The 18,793-nt window shown below is 26.8% G+C and overlaps 1 protein-coding gene across 1 annotated transcript; it reads right to left on the reverse strand.

The window, feature by feature from the left end:
• Positions 1 to 519: 519 nt before the first annotated feature.
• On the reverse strand, positions 520 to 18,572 carry LOC129968593 (V-type proton ATPase catalytic subunit A). Its single transcript, XM_056082649.1, has 14 exons — positions 18,418 to 18,572; positions 18,103 to 18,199; positions 16,886 to 17,014; positions 11,523 to 11,734; positions 10,102 to 10,239; positions 9,847 to 9,998; positions 8,893 to 9,055; positions 8,134 to 8,242; positions 7,313 to 7,435; positions 7,084 to 7,198; positions 5,355 to 5,562; positions 4,854 to 4,913; positions 2,478 to 2,744; positions 520 to 1,821 (listed from the first exon to the last, which is right to left on the reverse strand). The coding sequence occupies exons 2-14, from the start codon at positions 18,179 to 18,181 to the stop codon at positions 1,729 to 1,731; spliced, it is 1,848 nt and encodes a 615-aa protein (XP_055938624.1). The 5' UTR covers positions 18,182 to 18,199; positions 18,418 to 18,572; the 3' UTR covers positions 520 to 1,728.
• Between the last annotated feature and the right edge of the window lie 221 nt (positions 18,573 to 18,793).

The following is an 18,793-nucleotide window of genomic DNA, read 5'->3' on the forward strand; positions in this document are numbered from 1 at the left end:
GGATATGGACTCGATACAAAAGGGAAGTAAAATTCTTATGATTAACTATGATAATAATCCTTACACAGAAGGGAAAGCTTGTTAGTATAGATTCTATATCATTAGTAAGTAGTTCAGTTATATCAATATCCCATATTTTAAAGCAATGCTATGGCTATTTTGGGATGGATCTTGTAATTTTAAATTGTGGTCAGATGATGAAGATGACACCTGAAATGCCACCTCTATCCTAATTTCTATACCACACCAGCGAGAGGATATTTGGCTTCAAAAGATTTAAATCATTAATAAAGAAAAGTTTAATGAACAATATCCTGACACCATTTCTGAATTTCAGGAATAATTATCTTATTCTCATTTATGTGAAAAATGTGAACGAAAATCTGCAGCTTATGGGGTGGGCTGTTCTTCTTTGAAGTAAAAAGCTTTGAATTCTTTTGGATAAGGCATTCTAATATCAAAGTACACATCTACAAATTTGTAAATATCACACAATTTCAAGACAATACATACACAAAGTTCTATTATAATGCACTTTTATTTCATGATATTTGTCAAATTACATAGGCAGCAGCATAACTGCATTCAATAAATTATTTTCTCATCTCTATTCAACAAGAAGAAAATTTTCAGTTTACAACAGTTAAACACTTATGATATATGATCAGAAAAATATAAAACATGAGTTTAAAAACATTATGTTGTAAAATAACTGCAGCTGCAGCCCAATAAAGAAATGAGGCTCAGAATTTTGTACATAGATGACAAAGAAATGAGCATTCATCTCCATAGAACAGGATTGTGCAATAAAACATTCTAATAATTTTTGTTCATAATAAAATCAGGGAACAACTTATCTAAATTTTTTCACAATAATAACAAAGGAATCATTTATTAAGGCCTTAAATTACATCACCAATAGTTGCCTAGAGACATAAAAAGAAAGGATTAATTTGAAATTAAAGGTGCATAAAAGTTCAACAAAAAAATTACTTTGACGTACCTGAAATATAAAATTATATAAAACTTAACACTATTTTATAAAAAGCTTAAAATATACCAAAACACACAATTGTTCTTTGCTCTTAATGAACATCGACAAATTCTATGATAAATCAAATATAACAATATGAAAATATATTTCTGATGCATTTCAAACAGATTTTCAACTATTAGAGATTAATAACAAAAAAATCCTTTTAAAAATTGAAAAAAGGCATTCTCACTTTTATTACTAAATCAGATCTCAATATATACTGCCAGAATTTTTAAATTAAAATAGAATAATCAGTGCTGTGAAAAACAATTGCAAATGTTGCAAAAAGATAATTTTTTAATGAAAATAGTGCACAAACAGTAATAAAATAAATTAAGTATTTTGAATTAATTTCAATAAAAAATAGATGAGCAAATCATATAAAATTGAGCTAATAATGCATTTTAAGCTATTGAATACCCACATTTATGTTTTCTTAGGAAAAAAAAAATATACCACCTTCAAAAACAAATTTATTTTCTAGACACAGCTAACACCATATATTTTACAAGTAGGATCAAATGTTTATCTAAACTGACACACAACACAACAAATCACAAGGCAATGGTCCGTATAATACAACAAAAGTTCCCATATGAAAAATCTGCCATACATTCATATTCAACGGAATGTACTTCATAATATCTTGACTAGTATAATTCTAGCTAAACACAGATAAATTAGAAACAACTTCAATCTTCTAAGTTACGGAATGCTTGCTGCATGTTTTCGTGAAGCTCTTCAAATGATCGTTTGATTTCTTTTTCTCCTAATTTAACTGGATCCTGGAAGAAAACAAATAATTTAAACACTGTTCAATAAAATTAGTTCAATACAAGTACATTAAATTTTATTCCCAAACTATATAAAATGTTTTATTAGAATACTTTAAATACTTAAAAATCTATAATGAAATAATAAGTGCATTATGTTACTATAAATAAAAGACTAGCAATGTATTGCTATGCACACAGTTTTTTTTTTTTTTTTACATTTATATTTAGCAAAAGAAAATGAATTTGGGGGGGGGGGCTTGCAATTGATCCTTAAGTCATTAATGCATAAAATTTTTCACACATAGAAATGAGAAATTATATAAAATAATATTTTATTTTATTATTACTATGCTGCAACCTTATTTTAAAAAGAAAAAAAAATCCCTATAATGTGATATTTGTATTTACTATAATTTTTATACAGTCTAATTGAAAAATTTAATGCTTATCTAAAAAAGCTTCAGTTTTAGATTTATATTATGATACTCTGAAAATTTAATTACAAATCAAATCTTTGAAAATTTAAGAATCAAACTTAAAATAAATAGTGGGAAAGGAAGCTGTATCATTTTTATTCTGCTTACAAAAATATAACGCTTATTTAGAAGATTTACCAAAAATTACTAGAATTAAGTTTAAAGAAAACAAAAATATAACAGTCATACCATAAACTTCATACTGCTCAGTTCATAAAGAACGCTGTCCATTGCTTCCCTGATAACAGCCCAGGTTATTCTGTTTTCACTTTGTGCTGTTGACTGCACAGCATTCATGGCCAGATCATAGAAAGCCATCATATTCCTCATCATTCCTACTGTTTTATAAAATGGACAGAATTTGTCATAAGGAGTGTAACCATTCTGTTGCAAGAAATCATCTTTAAGAAGTCTTGCAACCTCCAATGTTATTTTATCAGTTTCTGCTAAGGACGCCTGCAATGAAAATAAATTTAATTTTTTATTTATGCAAAAGATAATTTATAATGATGAAACTTTATTAAGAATTCAGAACTCCATGCAAAAAGTAATAAGTTATATAAATTAATTGATCATTTTTGAAATTCTTGTGCATATTATATATTAATATTTTAGCATCAAGGATATGATTGACTAAAAAGAAAAAAAAGAGGAAATTCAAAAATTCGACATGGAACTACATAAGACAACAAATATGAAAGGAAAGCTAGTATTTTATTGTAAATATGCCTAATATATTTTAATAAATATTTCTTTAATGCTCCATGGTTCTTGTAACATATTTCAGACTTTTTTTTTTGGGGGGGGGGGGTATGACTCAAATGGAGTCGCATAGTTTGTTTTGAGTATCAGTTACATTGGTACAAAAAGCAGCTTCATTTTGAATAAGTTTCAGGTGTGTAAGGAAGAAATTTTGAGACTCTCTGCAATTTTGTAAGTTTGTCAGGTATTTTCTTTTATGGTTTCCTTTTACCTTGGACTTAAATGCTTGTCATAATTGTTTGATTAAGTACTTCTTTTCTGCTAAATTCATGTTTTTACAGAGATCTTTACCCACTTAATCTTTAAAATAATCCTTCTTTATATACATTAATTTTATACAATTTATAACTGCAGATTTCTTTTGGGACATAAGCTCATTTTCCACATTCTGAATGGCATTAAATGACTCCACACTTAGTCCATTTGTTTCAAATAAAAGGATCAGGATCATGATCAAATTCAAGATCCTAAAACTCGACTCAACTTTAGACCCATGAAAACAGGCGACCATGGCACATTCCTTTTCTGATACTAATGAAAGGAATTTGCGAATTCCATCCACTAATTATCTACTGGCTCCTTCTTGCTGTGGTTGCTGAAAACTGATAGCATGATATCTGTGTACCTCAAAAATCATTAGTACATCTTTTCTACAAAACTAATGGCATCAGTCCCCAGACCAGGAAGACCTATCAATAATGTCAAAGAGAATGTTTCCAATAAACAGGATTAATTGCTTATGCAAAGTGTAATAGCAAATTATCGAATGACTTCTTCGGCTACAATGTTTATAAACATTCAATATATGCTATCAGTATTTATTTATTTACTTTGAATTTCTTGAATACATCCAAGTGGAAAGGTTTTTAGTCCCTTTCCCCTTCCGCAAATACAAATTTTGTGGGAAGATTCTTTTTAGTATGTGTGTAGTAAATTGCAAAAAATAAATAAAAAGCAGAAAAAAAAACTAAAAGGTAATTTTAAAAAACTGCAGATTCTGTGGAAGAATCAGAACTTTAGAAAGAATTAAATATTTTCATTCCTATATAATAATTTTTCAAATCTAAGAAAAGCTTAAATATTTGACTATACTAAAATAAAATATATTTTCATACTAAATATGATATGTATAATTAAATATGCAAATAAAACTAAATTATAATTTATATTCAGTTTTATTAAGAATATTTAACAAAATATAAATTTCCCTTTTAACAACTCCTCATTAATAAAATACCACCATTATACAAGATAAATGCTATAATGAAATTTGCTATTTTACTCTAAATGAAATTCAAAATTGAACTGAACTGAAATTTCAAATTCAACTTCAAATGTTAGTACATCAAAATCGCAAAAAATTATATCAAATATTTTATCCTTTCATTTTTTTTCTCAACTTTGCACAAACACAACTCCAATTCTTCAAATAACTATTACAAATTAGCTTATAAATTCACCAAGCTATGTCAGTAACTTCTAAATACTTCTAGATACAGTTCAGTATGACAACTTCAAATCAAAATTTTATTTGTGGCAATTTTATAAAGTCAGTGATATCACCAACTATGAAAAGAAGCTAAACTTTATTACTGTTTCCATCTAAAAATGTGAAGTTTCAAGCAAAATGTTTTCATTTAATGGCAAAAAAAAAAAAAAAAAAAAAAAAAAAAAATATCATTACTTTTACTTCATTAACTCTGTATAAGAATAATTCATTACAATAGAGATGCAATAAAAGAATCAAATTGAAAATTCAAATAAAACCCAATAACAGAAAATAGAAGAAACAAGCTAACTTACTTTGCCTACAAGTTGTACAATTTCCGATAAATCTTCTTCTTCTTGCAAGATTTGTTGACACTAGAAACCATTAAAATTGACATTAAATGATACTATTAAAATAGAATACATATAATATGAAGCAAAACTAAAATATATTCTTGAAATATTGAAACCAAAAATTTTAATATAAATTATCAATATTCTGAAAAAAATTTGGTAGCTGTTCTAAAAAAACATTTACAGATTCATAAATATTTATTTGAAAGCACATTAGTATCAGTTTATTGATTTTAGATTCATAGAAAGTTCATTGCAAAAACGTATTTAAATTTGGTTAGTAAAATTATTGCAAGTTAACAGAATCTTTTACAAGTAATTTTTAAATATTCCACAGGTAGCAAAGACCTTATCCCTTAATTTTAATAAATAGTTTTTATATGCATGCTCCACAAATTGCCTTTTAGAAAAATATTTCATGCTATTATTTTCCCAAATGCATTTAATATAAAAAGAACTTACTTTCGTTCGGAGAGGAACAAAGTCTTGGAAATTTTTGTCATAGAATTCATCTAAGGCTCTAACATATTTACTGTATGAGATCAACCAATTTATAGAGGGAAAGTGTTTTCTTTGAGCTAATTTCTTGTCTAAGCCCCAAAACACTTGAACAATACCCAGTGTAGCTGATGTTACGGGATCTGAGAAATCACCACCAGGAGGAGATACACTAATATTCAAAAAGAAAAATTTTAGAATTGATCTTGACAAATTCGTTTTTAATTTTATGCAACACAAAAAAAATTATTATATAATGGTCTATGTTATTTAATAAATTCTTTTTCAGGCTGATATCATGTTGCATCAATTAAAAAGCAATGATTTCCCTAAATAGACAGAGTTCAAATTGCTAGTTTAACCTATTACTTCATAAAGCACATGGTTCCACACTTGAACAAGGATGTCAAAAAAATTTTTTATTTAAAGTTTGTTAAAAAATTTTTAAAGTATTTAACAACATGAAAAACTTTATATTTTTTAAGGATATGAATTTTTCATTAGGATATTTTTCTAATAAAAATAAATGCATGCATCTCTCTATGGTGCTTTAAAAGCAGACTATCAGAATTATAGATAACAGGTGAACTTTGTGAGAGATAAAACTTTGATTCTTGTAGATTTTATTTTAAAATTGTATTGTTTATTTTAGATTTATTTAATTTTAAATATAATGAAATTTTCAGCAATAACTCCAAAAAAGATTATAATAGAAAATAAATAAATTCGATTATAATCAAATTCTATAACAATATTTACAATCATGTCCAATTTAATTGTAGGATGGTTATTTAATGAAGATTTTTAATTAAAACATAACAAAGGTATGATGTAATTCTACAACTGTCTTGAAATGGCAGAAATTAAAATGTAAGATGGCTAATAAAAATACATAAGCATCATTTCCTTTCAATCCACATTTCCCACAAAGAGGTATGTGGGATGCAGCATATGGGCATTTCTCATTCTACTTGATGGAACAAGACTTGATATGCTTGTCTACCTGATGAAACAAAACATAAAATGCCATCCATATTTGCAAAAAAATAAAATGCAAAGCAGCATATGTTGTACATTTTTGTATACAAAATGCAACTCACAATTTAAGTGTCACATAATTAATAAAAAAAAAATGAGAATTCTGCAAGTGTCATTTTGATTCATATGTCATAAGCCAGACATCTGCAAACACGCTAATGATTTCCAAAAAGATAAAGGCACTTTTATGAACTTTATTAAATTTTTGTATCATTTATTTTATAAAACTAGATCTTTCACAATTAATGACCATAATGATTATTAATTACAAACAAATAAGTTCATTCTCTTAATGATATATCTTTAATTAAAATACTTGTGGCTGGATTGCCTAATTCACTTCAAGTTAAAAAGCACTCTTTACAGTACACACATTATTTCAATGAACTTGTTTCTAGTAATCAAGTAATTTTGGAGGATATATAAATAGCCCAGCCTTAAAGTTTATCACAACTCTTTTGATTCTCTTGCAAAAATAATTCATATTTCCTTTTTCAAAAATACTATAACGTTGTCAACAATTTCTATTGTCTATTTCTTGAACAAGCAATTTAATTTTTTGGAAAATATTTTTTACAGTCAGAAAGCTGCTTTAAAACATGCAAGTACTTAAAAACTTAGAAGTGACAATAATAATAATAATAATAATACTTACGCTCCAACTATAGTAACACTTCCTTCCCTTTCAGGATTTCCCAAGCATTTCACTCTTCCAGCTCTTTCATAAAAGGAAGCCAATCGTGCTCCAAGATATGCAGGATATCCAGAATCTATAAAATAAAATAGTTACCTGATATAAAAGTATTTGTTTTCTTCCAAAATTTTATTTGCATAGCATAAAAAAGTTTAGAAAGTAAAGAGGAAAAAAATCACTTAAAACATACCAGCAGGCATTTCAGCCAATCGTCCAGAAATTTCCCTAAGAGCTTCAGCCCATCGAGAAGTAGAATCAGCCATCATAGATACATTGTAACCCATATCTCTGAAATATTCTGACAGGGTAATACCTAATAAAGAATTTAAGAAAAAAAATTATATATTTTAGTTTACATGAATTCAGCAACATATAAATACATGTCATATCAGCTTTCAATACAACAGATCAGATGATATACATATGTTGCTGCAATATATATTAAAATTCTATTACATAAGCAAAAAACAGCATTTTTTTTTAAATGCTGTATTAAAAAAAATCATAGATTAATAAATGGCCTTTCTAATTTGATTTGTTCTTTACAGAGAAGAATGAGGAGAAGATGAGGTGAATTAAACATCTGTAACAATTAGGCTATTAAAAGAGTATAAATAAGATCAGCTGCTGTAAGAAAATAATTTCAAGACCTAATAAAAAAATGTTTAAATGACAGAAGAAACCAGAATTTAATAATCATGATCTTCGAAAAGAACCTTATTTGCATTTAGAAGATGCCAATTGTTTACATACAAATTTTACATCAAAGATGAAAAGAAACAAACCATTTTAAGTTTAAAGATAAAAATGAGCAAAATGTAAAGGTCTGTTTCTTGTTATTTAAGGAAATAAACTTTCTAGATGTATGCCTTTACAAAATTTAAAATAAATTATAAAAATTATTATAAAATCTTTTATTAACATAAGCTAATGTAGCAAGAAATATATAAATTAAAAATATTTAATACTTACAATTAATAAAAATAATTCATGTTATGTTTTGAAATTTACCTGTGTAAATAGAAGCTTCACGAGCAGCTACAGGCATGTTAGATGTATTTGCAACAAGGGCTGTACGTTTCATAATGGATTCAACATTTCCATCAATTTCCACAGTCAACTAAAACAAGAAGATTATTTAAGTCAGAATTATTTTGAATTATTCGAAATGCAAATCTCAAATATTTTCTCCTTAAATAGATGTAAAAATTTCCTTCGGTAAAAGCAAGCAAAGGATATGAAAACAATTTGCTTTTGATTGAAAAAATTATCTCACTGAAGAAAACGATTCAGCATGTGCATCTGATGGTCCTTGTCAAATAAGGGTGACAGAAACTGACTCAAGGATTATTTTTTAATGATCTAAGGATAAAAGTGAGCAATGATTACCTGAAATGTGATTATAATTATTAATATTAATTTCATAATAATCTGAATATTGCAAGTCAGAAAAGCGTTAAATTCCATACAGAACTGCAAGTTCTGTATGGAACTTAACGCTTGAAATTTGGACTATTGAAAATTGGACTTTTTTCTAGTTTTGAATTAAAATTAAATTCATTTCAAAATTAGTCATTTTTTTATCCATAAAATAGTATTTCAAAATTGTAACCTAATGTAAACTATTATATAGGTACATTCTTTGAAGATACAGCTTTTATTCTCTTCTTTTTTTTTATTTAAAGAAGACTTTAGAAGATACAATTCTTCTTTTAAATAATTTTTAAAAAAAGAAGAGAATTAAGATTTTAAAAAAAAATTATAATATACCTCAGGGAAATCTCTTAATACTTCAGACATTTCATTTCCACGTTCTCCACATCCAACATAAATAATAACATCACTGTTAGAGAATTTTGACAAAGACTGTGAAATGACAGTTTTTCCACAACCAAAAGCACCAGGGATGGCAGTAGTCCCTCCTTGAACACACCTACATTAAATTTTATTAATTTAATTAATTTACTTAATCTACAATTCAAATAAAATAAATTTTTAGTGCTGCTGATTCTGAGGATAAGACTAGTGTTTTCACCAATCTATTATATCAGAGCAGCAATATAGGATTTACACAACAAAAAAATAGTAAAAGAAATTACAAAGATTATTGAATTATATGTCCACAATCCATTACAACTGAATTGAAATGCTGAAAATCAGTTTTGTTGATTGCAAAAGTTTAAACATTTATAAACCTGTTTACTATTACGATCATTACTATTAAAAAACTGATTTTTTATAAAACTTCATTTTTTAATTGAAAATGAAGATTTCCAATACAATATACATGGTTTGGGTTATATCTTTTCACAAGTCATAGTTACAGTAAATAACTGATTAATTGAATATTAAGAAGAGTTCATCATATAATAGAAACCAATAAATTTTTCTGATATTTTGTTTTAGTTGTTGAGTCAAAAAAACATTCATAAAGTCAACAACAGAGAAATACTGTAATAAAATTACTAGACAGTCTAGGAAAAAAAATATAATTAAAAGAACAATTGTTAAATATTTGATCATTTTGAATTTTTTTTACATGCAATAGTATTTTCCTCTATCTGAAGTATGATACTGAATTCTTTTCATCAATTTAACTTACTTTGAAAAGCTTAACAATAATTTCATCTACCTCTAAAAGATGCAAGATAGGATAAATTAACTTGATTTTACAATTAAGGAAATAATCAAAGAACTTTTAATTTAATGGAAAAACAGACTTACGGGAACAATGCATCAAGAACACGTTGTCCAGTTAATAATGGATTATTTGCAGCCAATTTTTCAGTTACAGGGCGAAGTTGTCTAACAGGCCATACTTGCAACATTGTATATTGAGATTTCTGCCCATCAAATTCTGTTTCCAACACTATATCCTAATATAACAAAAAAAAGTACATATGAAGAAAAAAAATAAGGAATTCAAAATAATCTTTCATAGATATAAAATTATAAAAAAAATGTTACATATCATCATACATCAACTGTATAACTTCCTGGTTCAGCAATGTACAAAACACGTCCTAATGCTCTGGGCGGAAGCATAATCTTGTGCTTAATTAAAGTATTTTCTTTAACTATTCCAAAAATATCTCCTCCAGTGATATGACTGCCAACCTTTAAAAAAAAAAAACATCTATTAAGGAAAGCTAAAATATTATTAAAATACATAAAAGCTTTTTACATTAAATAAAAAATATTAATAAAACCTAGTAAGAATAAACAGAAAAAGAAATAGACACATAAGATATAATGGATCATGTACAATTAAATAATTTTTAAAATATCAAGAATGTAAAATGGCAAGCCAAAAATAATTAACTAATTTAAATTAATACACTGCAAAGTTTAGGAAAACAATTTATGATAAATCTTAATATTCAGAAAATCATTTTATTACCCTTAATTAATGGTTAAGATATTTTGAGAAAAAGCTTTTTGGTATTAATACATAATTTTTTTCACATATTATGTATATATATGTGTGTGTGTGTGTGTGTGTGTGTGTAATGATATTTTAAAATCTAATTTAAACTTAATTTCCTAATTGTGCAGCTTAATTTAGCCGATATTAACTTTATTCTGAAATATTCTCTTATTTTCTGATCCCATTCCACTTTTTCTATTTAATTAATTCAGTACGAGTTTTAAAATTGCTGAATCAGCTAAAAGTCAACAAGTTTCCACACTCGGAATGAAGGGATAAGAACTATTCAGTCAAGCACATTCTTTTTAAAAGATCCCTATGATTGATACGAGTAGAAAATTCCTATCAAAATCTGACAGTATATAAGGACTGAGGAAAATACTTTCCCTCTCTTTTAGCTTTTCCTCATTTTGTGTTGTGTCATTCTGTGCTGTTCTCGGCACTTCTACTTATATAAAAAAAATCATGCCTCTGGGGATGGAAACAAAACGAAGTTAAAAATTCAAAGTGGCCATGACTCTGCTTTAAAAATTATGTTTACATATATATTTATACATATAGTGGTGACTACTCAATTCTTACATTCATAAACAATCTTCAAGGGGTTTTCCTGCTTATAAATAAATTATTAACCCTCTACCATGATGTTAAAATAATTAGACTTTGCTATTACACAACATCATACAGTATCTTGCCATACTTAACAAATTGGATTCCTTTAAAAATCTTGTTACAAAATGAAATGATACAAAAAAACTAAAAATATAAAATATTACTTTTAAACATTTAAGCAAATTAAAAGCAAAAAAAAAAAAAAAAAAAATGTACTTGGGTACATTTTACATGGCACAAAAGGATACAAAATAGAAAAATTATTAATTAGCATAGATGATACATCTTATGCAAGTAATTCATCTACCTAGTAATTTTAACATCCTAAAGACGCATTAGAATATTAATATAAAAAAATTACCTTATATGTTATTGGGTTGAAATCCCAGGTAGCTTCCCTACTTAAAGCAGGAATATTAACACCTCTAGGAATGTAGATAGAACCAGTAAGTTCATTAATATCTTTTAAAGGACGCTGAATACCATCAAAAATGCTACCCATAATACCAGGTCCTAATTCCACAGATAAGGGTTTTCCAGTTCTTAATACTGGATCACCAACTGTTACACCAGCTAATCATAAATTAAGGTTTCACAACAATCCATTTATATATAGCATGCACAATTATACAGAAGAAAAAAAAGATGCAGGGTAAAATAAAATAGCAAAAAATTAGAACATATCTTACTGCAGAAGTATATAACATAAAAAAATAGAAAAAATTAAGACATCTATAAAACTCTATATATATAAGACGTGTTCAATGAGTTCCAATTATTATTCAAAGATAAAAAGTAATACTTTTTTTAAGTAATCCTAAATTAAAACAGCCCTGAATGGGACTTAAAAAAAATCTGATCAAAAGTACTTATTTCTAACAAATGAAAAAGAACATAATTAACATTTTTGGCAAAGTTAATAATTGAATGAGTCACATCGAGCTAGCAACTTTGCATGACAGCATAAACCAAATGCTCAAAAGAAATGCATCAAATGCCATCAAGTTTAAATTAAAACTTGCATAGAGAATGTGAAAAATCAAATTGGGATATATTTTAAGCAAAAAAAAAAAAAAAAAAAGCACCAGGTTTAAGAATTTCTAGTATGTGTGTGTGTGTAAGCAGTAACAGCATTTCTATTTCAAATTATTCAAGACTTCAGAAAAAGGAAATTACTTAGTTCTCCCTTTAACTCTGAGGGACAAAACCAAACTGTAATTTTTTTATACGTGTTTAATGAATTATCTCTACTGTTCTATCTAATTTTTAGAAATGAGACAGAAGATTCTTTATAATATATGAATGCAATCATGTTTCAAAAGATACATTAAATGCTATATCTATATATTAACTATTATACAGATAAACTTTATAAAATAATGTAGTAAGAATTAATTATAATGTGTACTGGAAAAATATATTAAAAATGGGCAGAATAATAACCTTTAGAAAAAATTATAACATTTGATTTATATAAAAATTTCAGGCTGAGACAAATAAAAAATGATACAATAGACTTTAAAATAGAAAATACTTAATATTACTGAAATTTGCATGCATTCTGAATTTAATATTTTAAACTTTCAAAGAATATGCCTCAAAAAATTAAATTTAAATGGTCCCGTTCCTTTAAATTGATCCAATTCATTTACATTCCAAATAAGTATTTTCAAGATCATATGGATATCAAGATCATATAATATATCAAAGCTATCAAAAAGTAAAACAAAATAAACTTTGATAAATTAGCTATCATATGTACATTTATATATTAATACAAGCAACGACCATCAGATATGTAACATATATCATATTTAAAATTCAATTGCTTGAACTGAAAACCAAAGAACAGATAAATGAAATATCTTGAAGAATCATATTTTAATATGCCTCATCTCAGCAACTAATTATTGTATCTTCTAAATCAGTTATGACATACAAGCATTGATGTTGTGTTTCCAGATTTATTTTTTCTTTTCAAAATCATTAATTAAAAAAAAAAGTATGTTTCTTTGGAATTGGAACCTAAAGATATTGACTTAAAGATGCTACACCCTTTACATATACAGTTAAAAAAAAAAAAAAAAAAAAAGGTTTACATTTATATTTTCAAGATACTGTAGAGCAAGTAAGGTTGTGATTGATGCGTAAATAAATAATTTAAGAATTATTCAAATTTGATATCATCCAATTACATAAGGCAATTAAAATCTTTTTTAAAAATGGAGAAATTTATAGAAATTTTTAAATTTTGCTCCCATATTCTTTAATGCAAAAATGCTTAAAAATTGCAATGAGTACTATTACATTTAAAAAATTTATTTCTAGATTTAGAGTATACCTTTCAAGCATACAATTCCCTCGAAATTTACAATAAAAATCCAATTTTTGTAAATTATAAAAACAAATTTGTACCAGTTTCTGAGAATATACAACAGTCACAGAGGTAATCAAATAACTTCAAAATGTATTTTAGAAGAAATAGTGCTTTCATAATCTGCGACATCTATTGCCAAATAAACCCCTTATATACAAAACTGGATTCTGATGTTATTTTGATGAGAAGTTTGAGTTAGCTAGAGAGGTCAGTATAGAAAATAAATATTTCAATTGTTAATAATTCATTAGCAAAAAAAAAAAAAAAACTGGTAAGGTTCCAACCTTTACAGTTTCCCATGACAGGATTGTCCAAATCATCACTACCCTCTATTTTAAGTATCATAATATAATAAAATTTTATAACTGAAACATTAAAAACTAGACTTAATAAAAAGAGATTGATGCATTTCAAATTATTTTGTAAATTTGCCTGTAAGATTGTTATATAAGTGTGCTGCTCCTATAAGAGCAACAGACCTCTACGAGTATTCAATTCATGTAAACAATATGTGTGAGAAGTCTAACAATATTTGACTGTACAGGAGAGATTTGCCTACCTTCGGAGTAAGCATGGATTTGAAAAAAAATTTAAACACAAAAGGAACAACGAAGTTGAAAGCTGGAGTTTTAAAAAAAAGTTAGTCTGAACTTACACCAAATCACCTTGTTCAAAAAGCCCCGATTCAGGCATTTACAAGAGCATAGGTGAAATCTTAGAGTGAAAGGTAATTTGTTATCAGTCCTAAAATGGAAGGATAATTCCATTTTATTTTTATGTTTGAAAAATTACCCGAGTTTTAAGACATTGGAATTCTTACATCAGTTAGGTTCATAAAATCAAGGAGAAATTTTCTTGGAACCATTTTAGCCATTAGAATTGACCTTGCTCCATAAGATAAAATTATATGAAGGTGTTCAACCAACATAGACATTGATGATGAATAAATGCCAAGAGGAAATCTCCAAAGCAGATGAGGAAATAATAAAAGCTATAGCATTAAACAGTGATCACAATGGCATGTTTCACCATGCACTGAAGACGCATCAATACATAGAAAATTGAAAACAGATATTTACAAAGTCATTGATGGATACAAAGTTATTGTGTTGTCAACTAAGTGATTGTAGATTTCAAATGAGAAGAAAAATTCAAAATTTTTGCTTATAAAATAACTTTATTCAGTTAGATGATGTTTGCCTTTGTCGATGACCTTTTGCCATTTTTCATGCAGTGCCATAATTACATGTTCATAAAACTTCAGTTTGTTGCAAACAAAAAAAAAAACAAAAAAAACAAATTCAATGAGATTTTACATCATGACCATCATTAAAAATTTTACCATTTAAGGTGTTCTGCATGAAATGAAATTAATGGTAATCTGAAGGCCCATTGTCTGGGCTATATGGTAGATGTGACAACATATTGCAACATAGTTCCAATAATTTTTAGAGAGTGACCAAAGATGTTTGGGGCTTTGCATTATCATACTGGAAAACAACATCTTTATGAATTGACATTTCTATCTGCTTTTCTTGAACAGGTCTCTCAATTTGGTGAGTTGTTGAATGTAACATTTGAATTACTTGTTTGATTTCTTGGTTCAAAGTGCAAAATTCATTTTTAATCCCACCAAACTGACAGCATAAGCTTTTTTTTTTTTTTTTTTTTTTTTTGCTAAATCTCAGCTTTTGGTATCGTCAGGGCTGGGTTCATGTTTGATCCATGATCTTTTCTGATTTACGTTATCATAAACTATCCACTTTTGGTCACCAATAATTAGTAATTTCAGGAATAGATAAAAATCATCGTGAACCACAGAAGCTAATGCATTGCATCAAATGAATTTTCTTAAGCTTATGAGGGATCCAGAAATTCAGTTTCTTGATGCAGTTTAGCTGTTCTCAGAATTTTTTTTTTAATGCATGTGTGCAATACATCAAGTTTTCCTGCAATCTCACATGTTATGCTATGACGATATGAATCAATAGGCTTGATATGGGTCTCATAAACTTCAACTGGGCGACCAGATCGTTGCTCATTCTTCATTGAAAAATCACCGGAATGAAATTCGGCAAATCAGTTTTAATATTGCCTTTCTTTCAAGTCTTCCTTCCCATACACGGCACATAACTACTTGCGTGCATGCGATGGATTCTTGCTTTTTTGGAAATAATATAATAAAATATGTCTGAAATGCTTGTCTTGCTCTTTTATCTTTAAATTCGGATAAAAGAAAATTAAATAACTGATATAATTTTTTCATTAAATTAAAGGTGAAAGTCCAAGCAATAAAAAACAATATAAATTAGGTTATTTGCACATGTTGACAAAACAAAAGGATGTGCTAAACTATTGACAAAATCTGCAATGACTTAGTTGCTAACCCAATAAAAAGACACACAATTGAAGCGATTTACAAAACAATTCACACGGTTTCAAACTACCTAATACTTATTTTGTTGGATGAAAAGATCAAATCTTAATTATGTACAGGACAGAATCCAAATAATTTCAATGAACAATAAAAGATAATAATTATTCAGTCACCAAAAAACCCGATTCAATTTATGTTGATATCTTGCCTCTGAACTCTAAATCTACCAATAAAATTGCATCTAGCATAGTATTATACCTGTTCATTTCCTAAATGAACTAGGAATTTCACAAGATTTGGATGATATTGCTTGTAATAATACTATTGTTGATATTGGGTGGGAATCAATCTGTCAGGGCAAAATTCGTATTGGAGAACCACATACTGGTCTACGTGCTTCATTTTATTAAGTTATGTAGAGGACAGAATCCAAATACAAGAATACAGAATACAAATCCGTCACTATCTTCAGCATTTAGAAGAAAAAAAATGAACCAAGATAATCTTGAGATCTGATAAAAGAATCTCATAAAAAATAGCCAGTGGTATTTTTTATCAATGCATGATTCTTTCACAAGTAAGACAGCTAAATTGTCAATATCTTAATGTTTTCAAATTATACAATCGGTTACAGACACATCTTAATCTTATACACTATGTAGCATTAAAATCAGTTAAAGTTGATACTTTTTACAAATATTGTCAAAAATATTGCTTTTTTCCCATAAATTTTTGAGGATCTGCACATATATATTTACAATATATATACAATATCTCTGAATAGATTCTTTTAAAAAGAATTTTCGTGTAGCAGTATCTTTTGCAACTTTTTAAATTATAGCATTAAGAGAAATATACAAATACAAAAGTACTTAGAGGAATCATATATTTGAATTATTCTTTTCTTGTTAAAAAATTACATATTAGAAAAAAATAAAAAATATTTTAATGTCATATAAATAAAGGATACATGTTTCTTCATATACTTGAATTGTTGCCATTTCACCTTCTAAACGAATGATTTCACCAACCAGTTCATAATGCCCCACCCTTACCAACTCGTACATAGCAGCTCCTGACATTTTTTCAGCAGTGACCACTATAAATTTCAAATAACATTAGCATATTTAAAAATATAGATATTCTGTTTATACATTAACTTAGTATTTAATTTAAATTAAATACACATAATTATTATCTGTAAATACTAATAATATGTTAGTGATACAATATATATAATTTTAAATAACCAATGCATTATTTACGTTCAAACTGAGTGAAATATTACATAATAGAATCCAAATATATTTTTCCGCTAACAAAAAAAAATGAAAAAAAAACAAAGAATGCAACCATATTTTCTTACAATTTATTCTAATTTCTAGCCCTTTAAAAAAAAAAAAAAAAAAAAAACAAAAAAACAAATGGGAAAAAAAAAAATCTTTTTTTTGCTCCATACTACCCAAAATAAAGTAAATTAATAAAGATTATATATATATATATATATATATAATCAGGCTCAAATGAAAGACAAATGTGCTAATTATTACTTACTTTCATTTTGAAGAAATTATAACCTCAAATAAGTCCAAATATTTTCCAATGATTGATTAGATTTACAGCAAGCACATATTTCACATACATTTATGGATATTATAAATTTTAATCCATTACTTAAATAATTTAATAACTAAAGAAGTTATGTCAAATCATTTAAACAAATAATATAACCATAACAATATTTAAACATATTTAATCAAGATCACATTTAAGTTGATACTAATTTGGATAAAGTATGATCACACATAAGAAAATTATAGTTTTTAATAAAACTTTTTTGGCAAATATGCTTTTGCTTATCTATTCTATCTTAAACAAATATTTTTTTAAATGCTACGGGATACATTTTTTGCTAAAATCCAATCAAATAATTTAAGTCATGTGATAGCAAGCTAATCATCATTCTTATGCAACTAATAATAAAGCAAATAATTACACAAGATTTTAATTATTATTTTTAGATTTGATAGCAATGAATAATAGAATAACTTATTATTTAAGATCAAGAACTACTGTTATTACTGTACTACACTAAATATCACAACTATAAGTAGTATTTAGCTAATATATGTTTTAAAAATAATTCATTCTTCTCAGGATTTAAAAAGAGAAAATTCTGAAGCATACCAGGTCCTGAAACAGAAAAAACAAATCCATATTCGCTTTCTTTTTCCACATCAGCTACTTTAGGGAGTCCTTTAGTCATCTTCACAGAATTTATTTACTGGAAAAAATGCACAATATAATACATCAAAAGGAAACTCATTGCAAAAATAAAGATTGATTGTGATCTATAATTAAATATTTTATAGTTCATATTCTACAGTAATTACATAAATATCTTGATAATGCATAAATCGGTCACTACAGATTCTTAAGAGCATTAAAATCAAAAAATACAATCTTACGTCAAAATATTAAAAAAAGAAAATGTTTACTTACTCTTAGTTGGAAAAAAAATGAATAAATATCACAATGAATTCAATCTTGGCAAAACGCCCTTAAGTTTAAAATATCAGCTCACACTTGCCCTCTGCAAAAACAACTCAAGTCATATGACTCGGTGGCCGAAGATCGTGAAGAAAATTTACGATTTGCAGTTTAGATTGTAATACATATTTCTCCCACCAGGAGATAGTAAAATCAATCATGCCTTCAAATCAGCCTTCAATTCAGCTCCTTATTTTATTTAAAAATTTTATACAGTTTCTAAATTTTCAATTTTTTGCTTATAATAACTTGCATTTTCAAAATGAAACAAAAAGTTCTGTCAACTTACTCAAAAATGAAACATGAATATAATAGTCTAAAGATATGA

The sequence above is a fragment of the Argiope bruennichi genome, chromosome 5 (genome assembly GCF_947563725.1).
Source record: "Argiope bruennichi chromosome 5, qqArgBrue1.1, whole genome shotgun sequence".
Classification (NCBI taxonomy): Eukaryota; Metazoa; Arthropoda; class Arachnida; order Araneae; family Araneidae; genus Argiope; species Argiope bruennichi.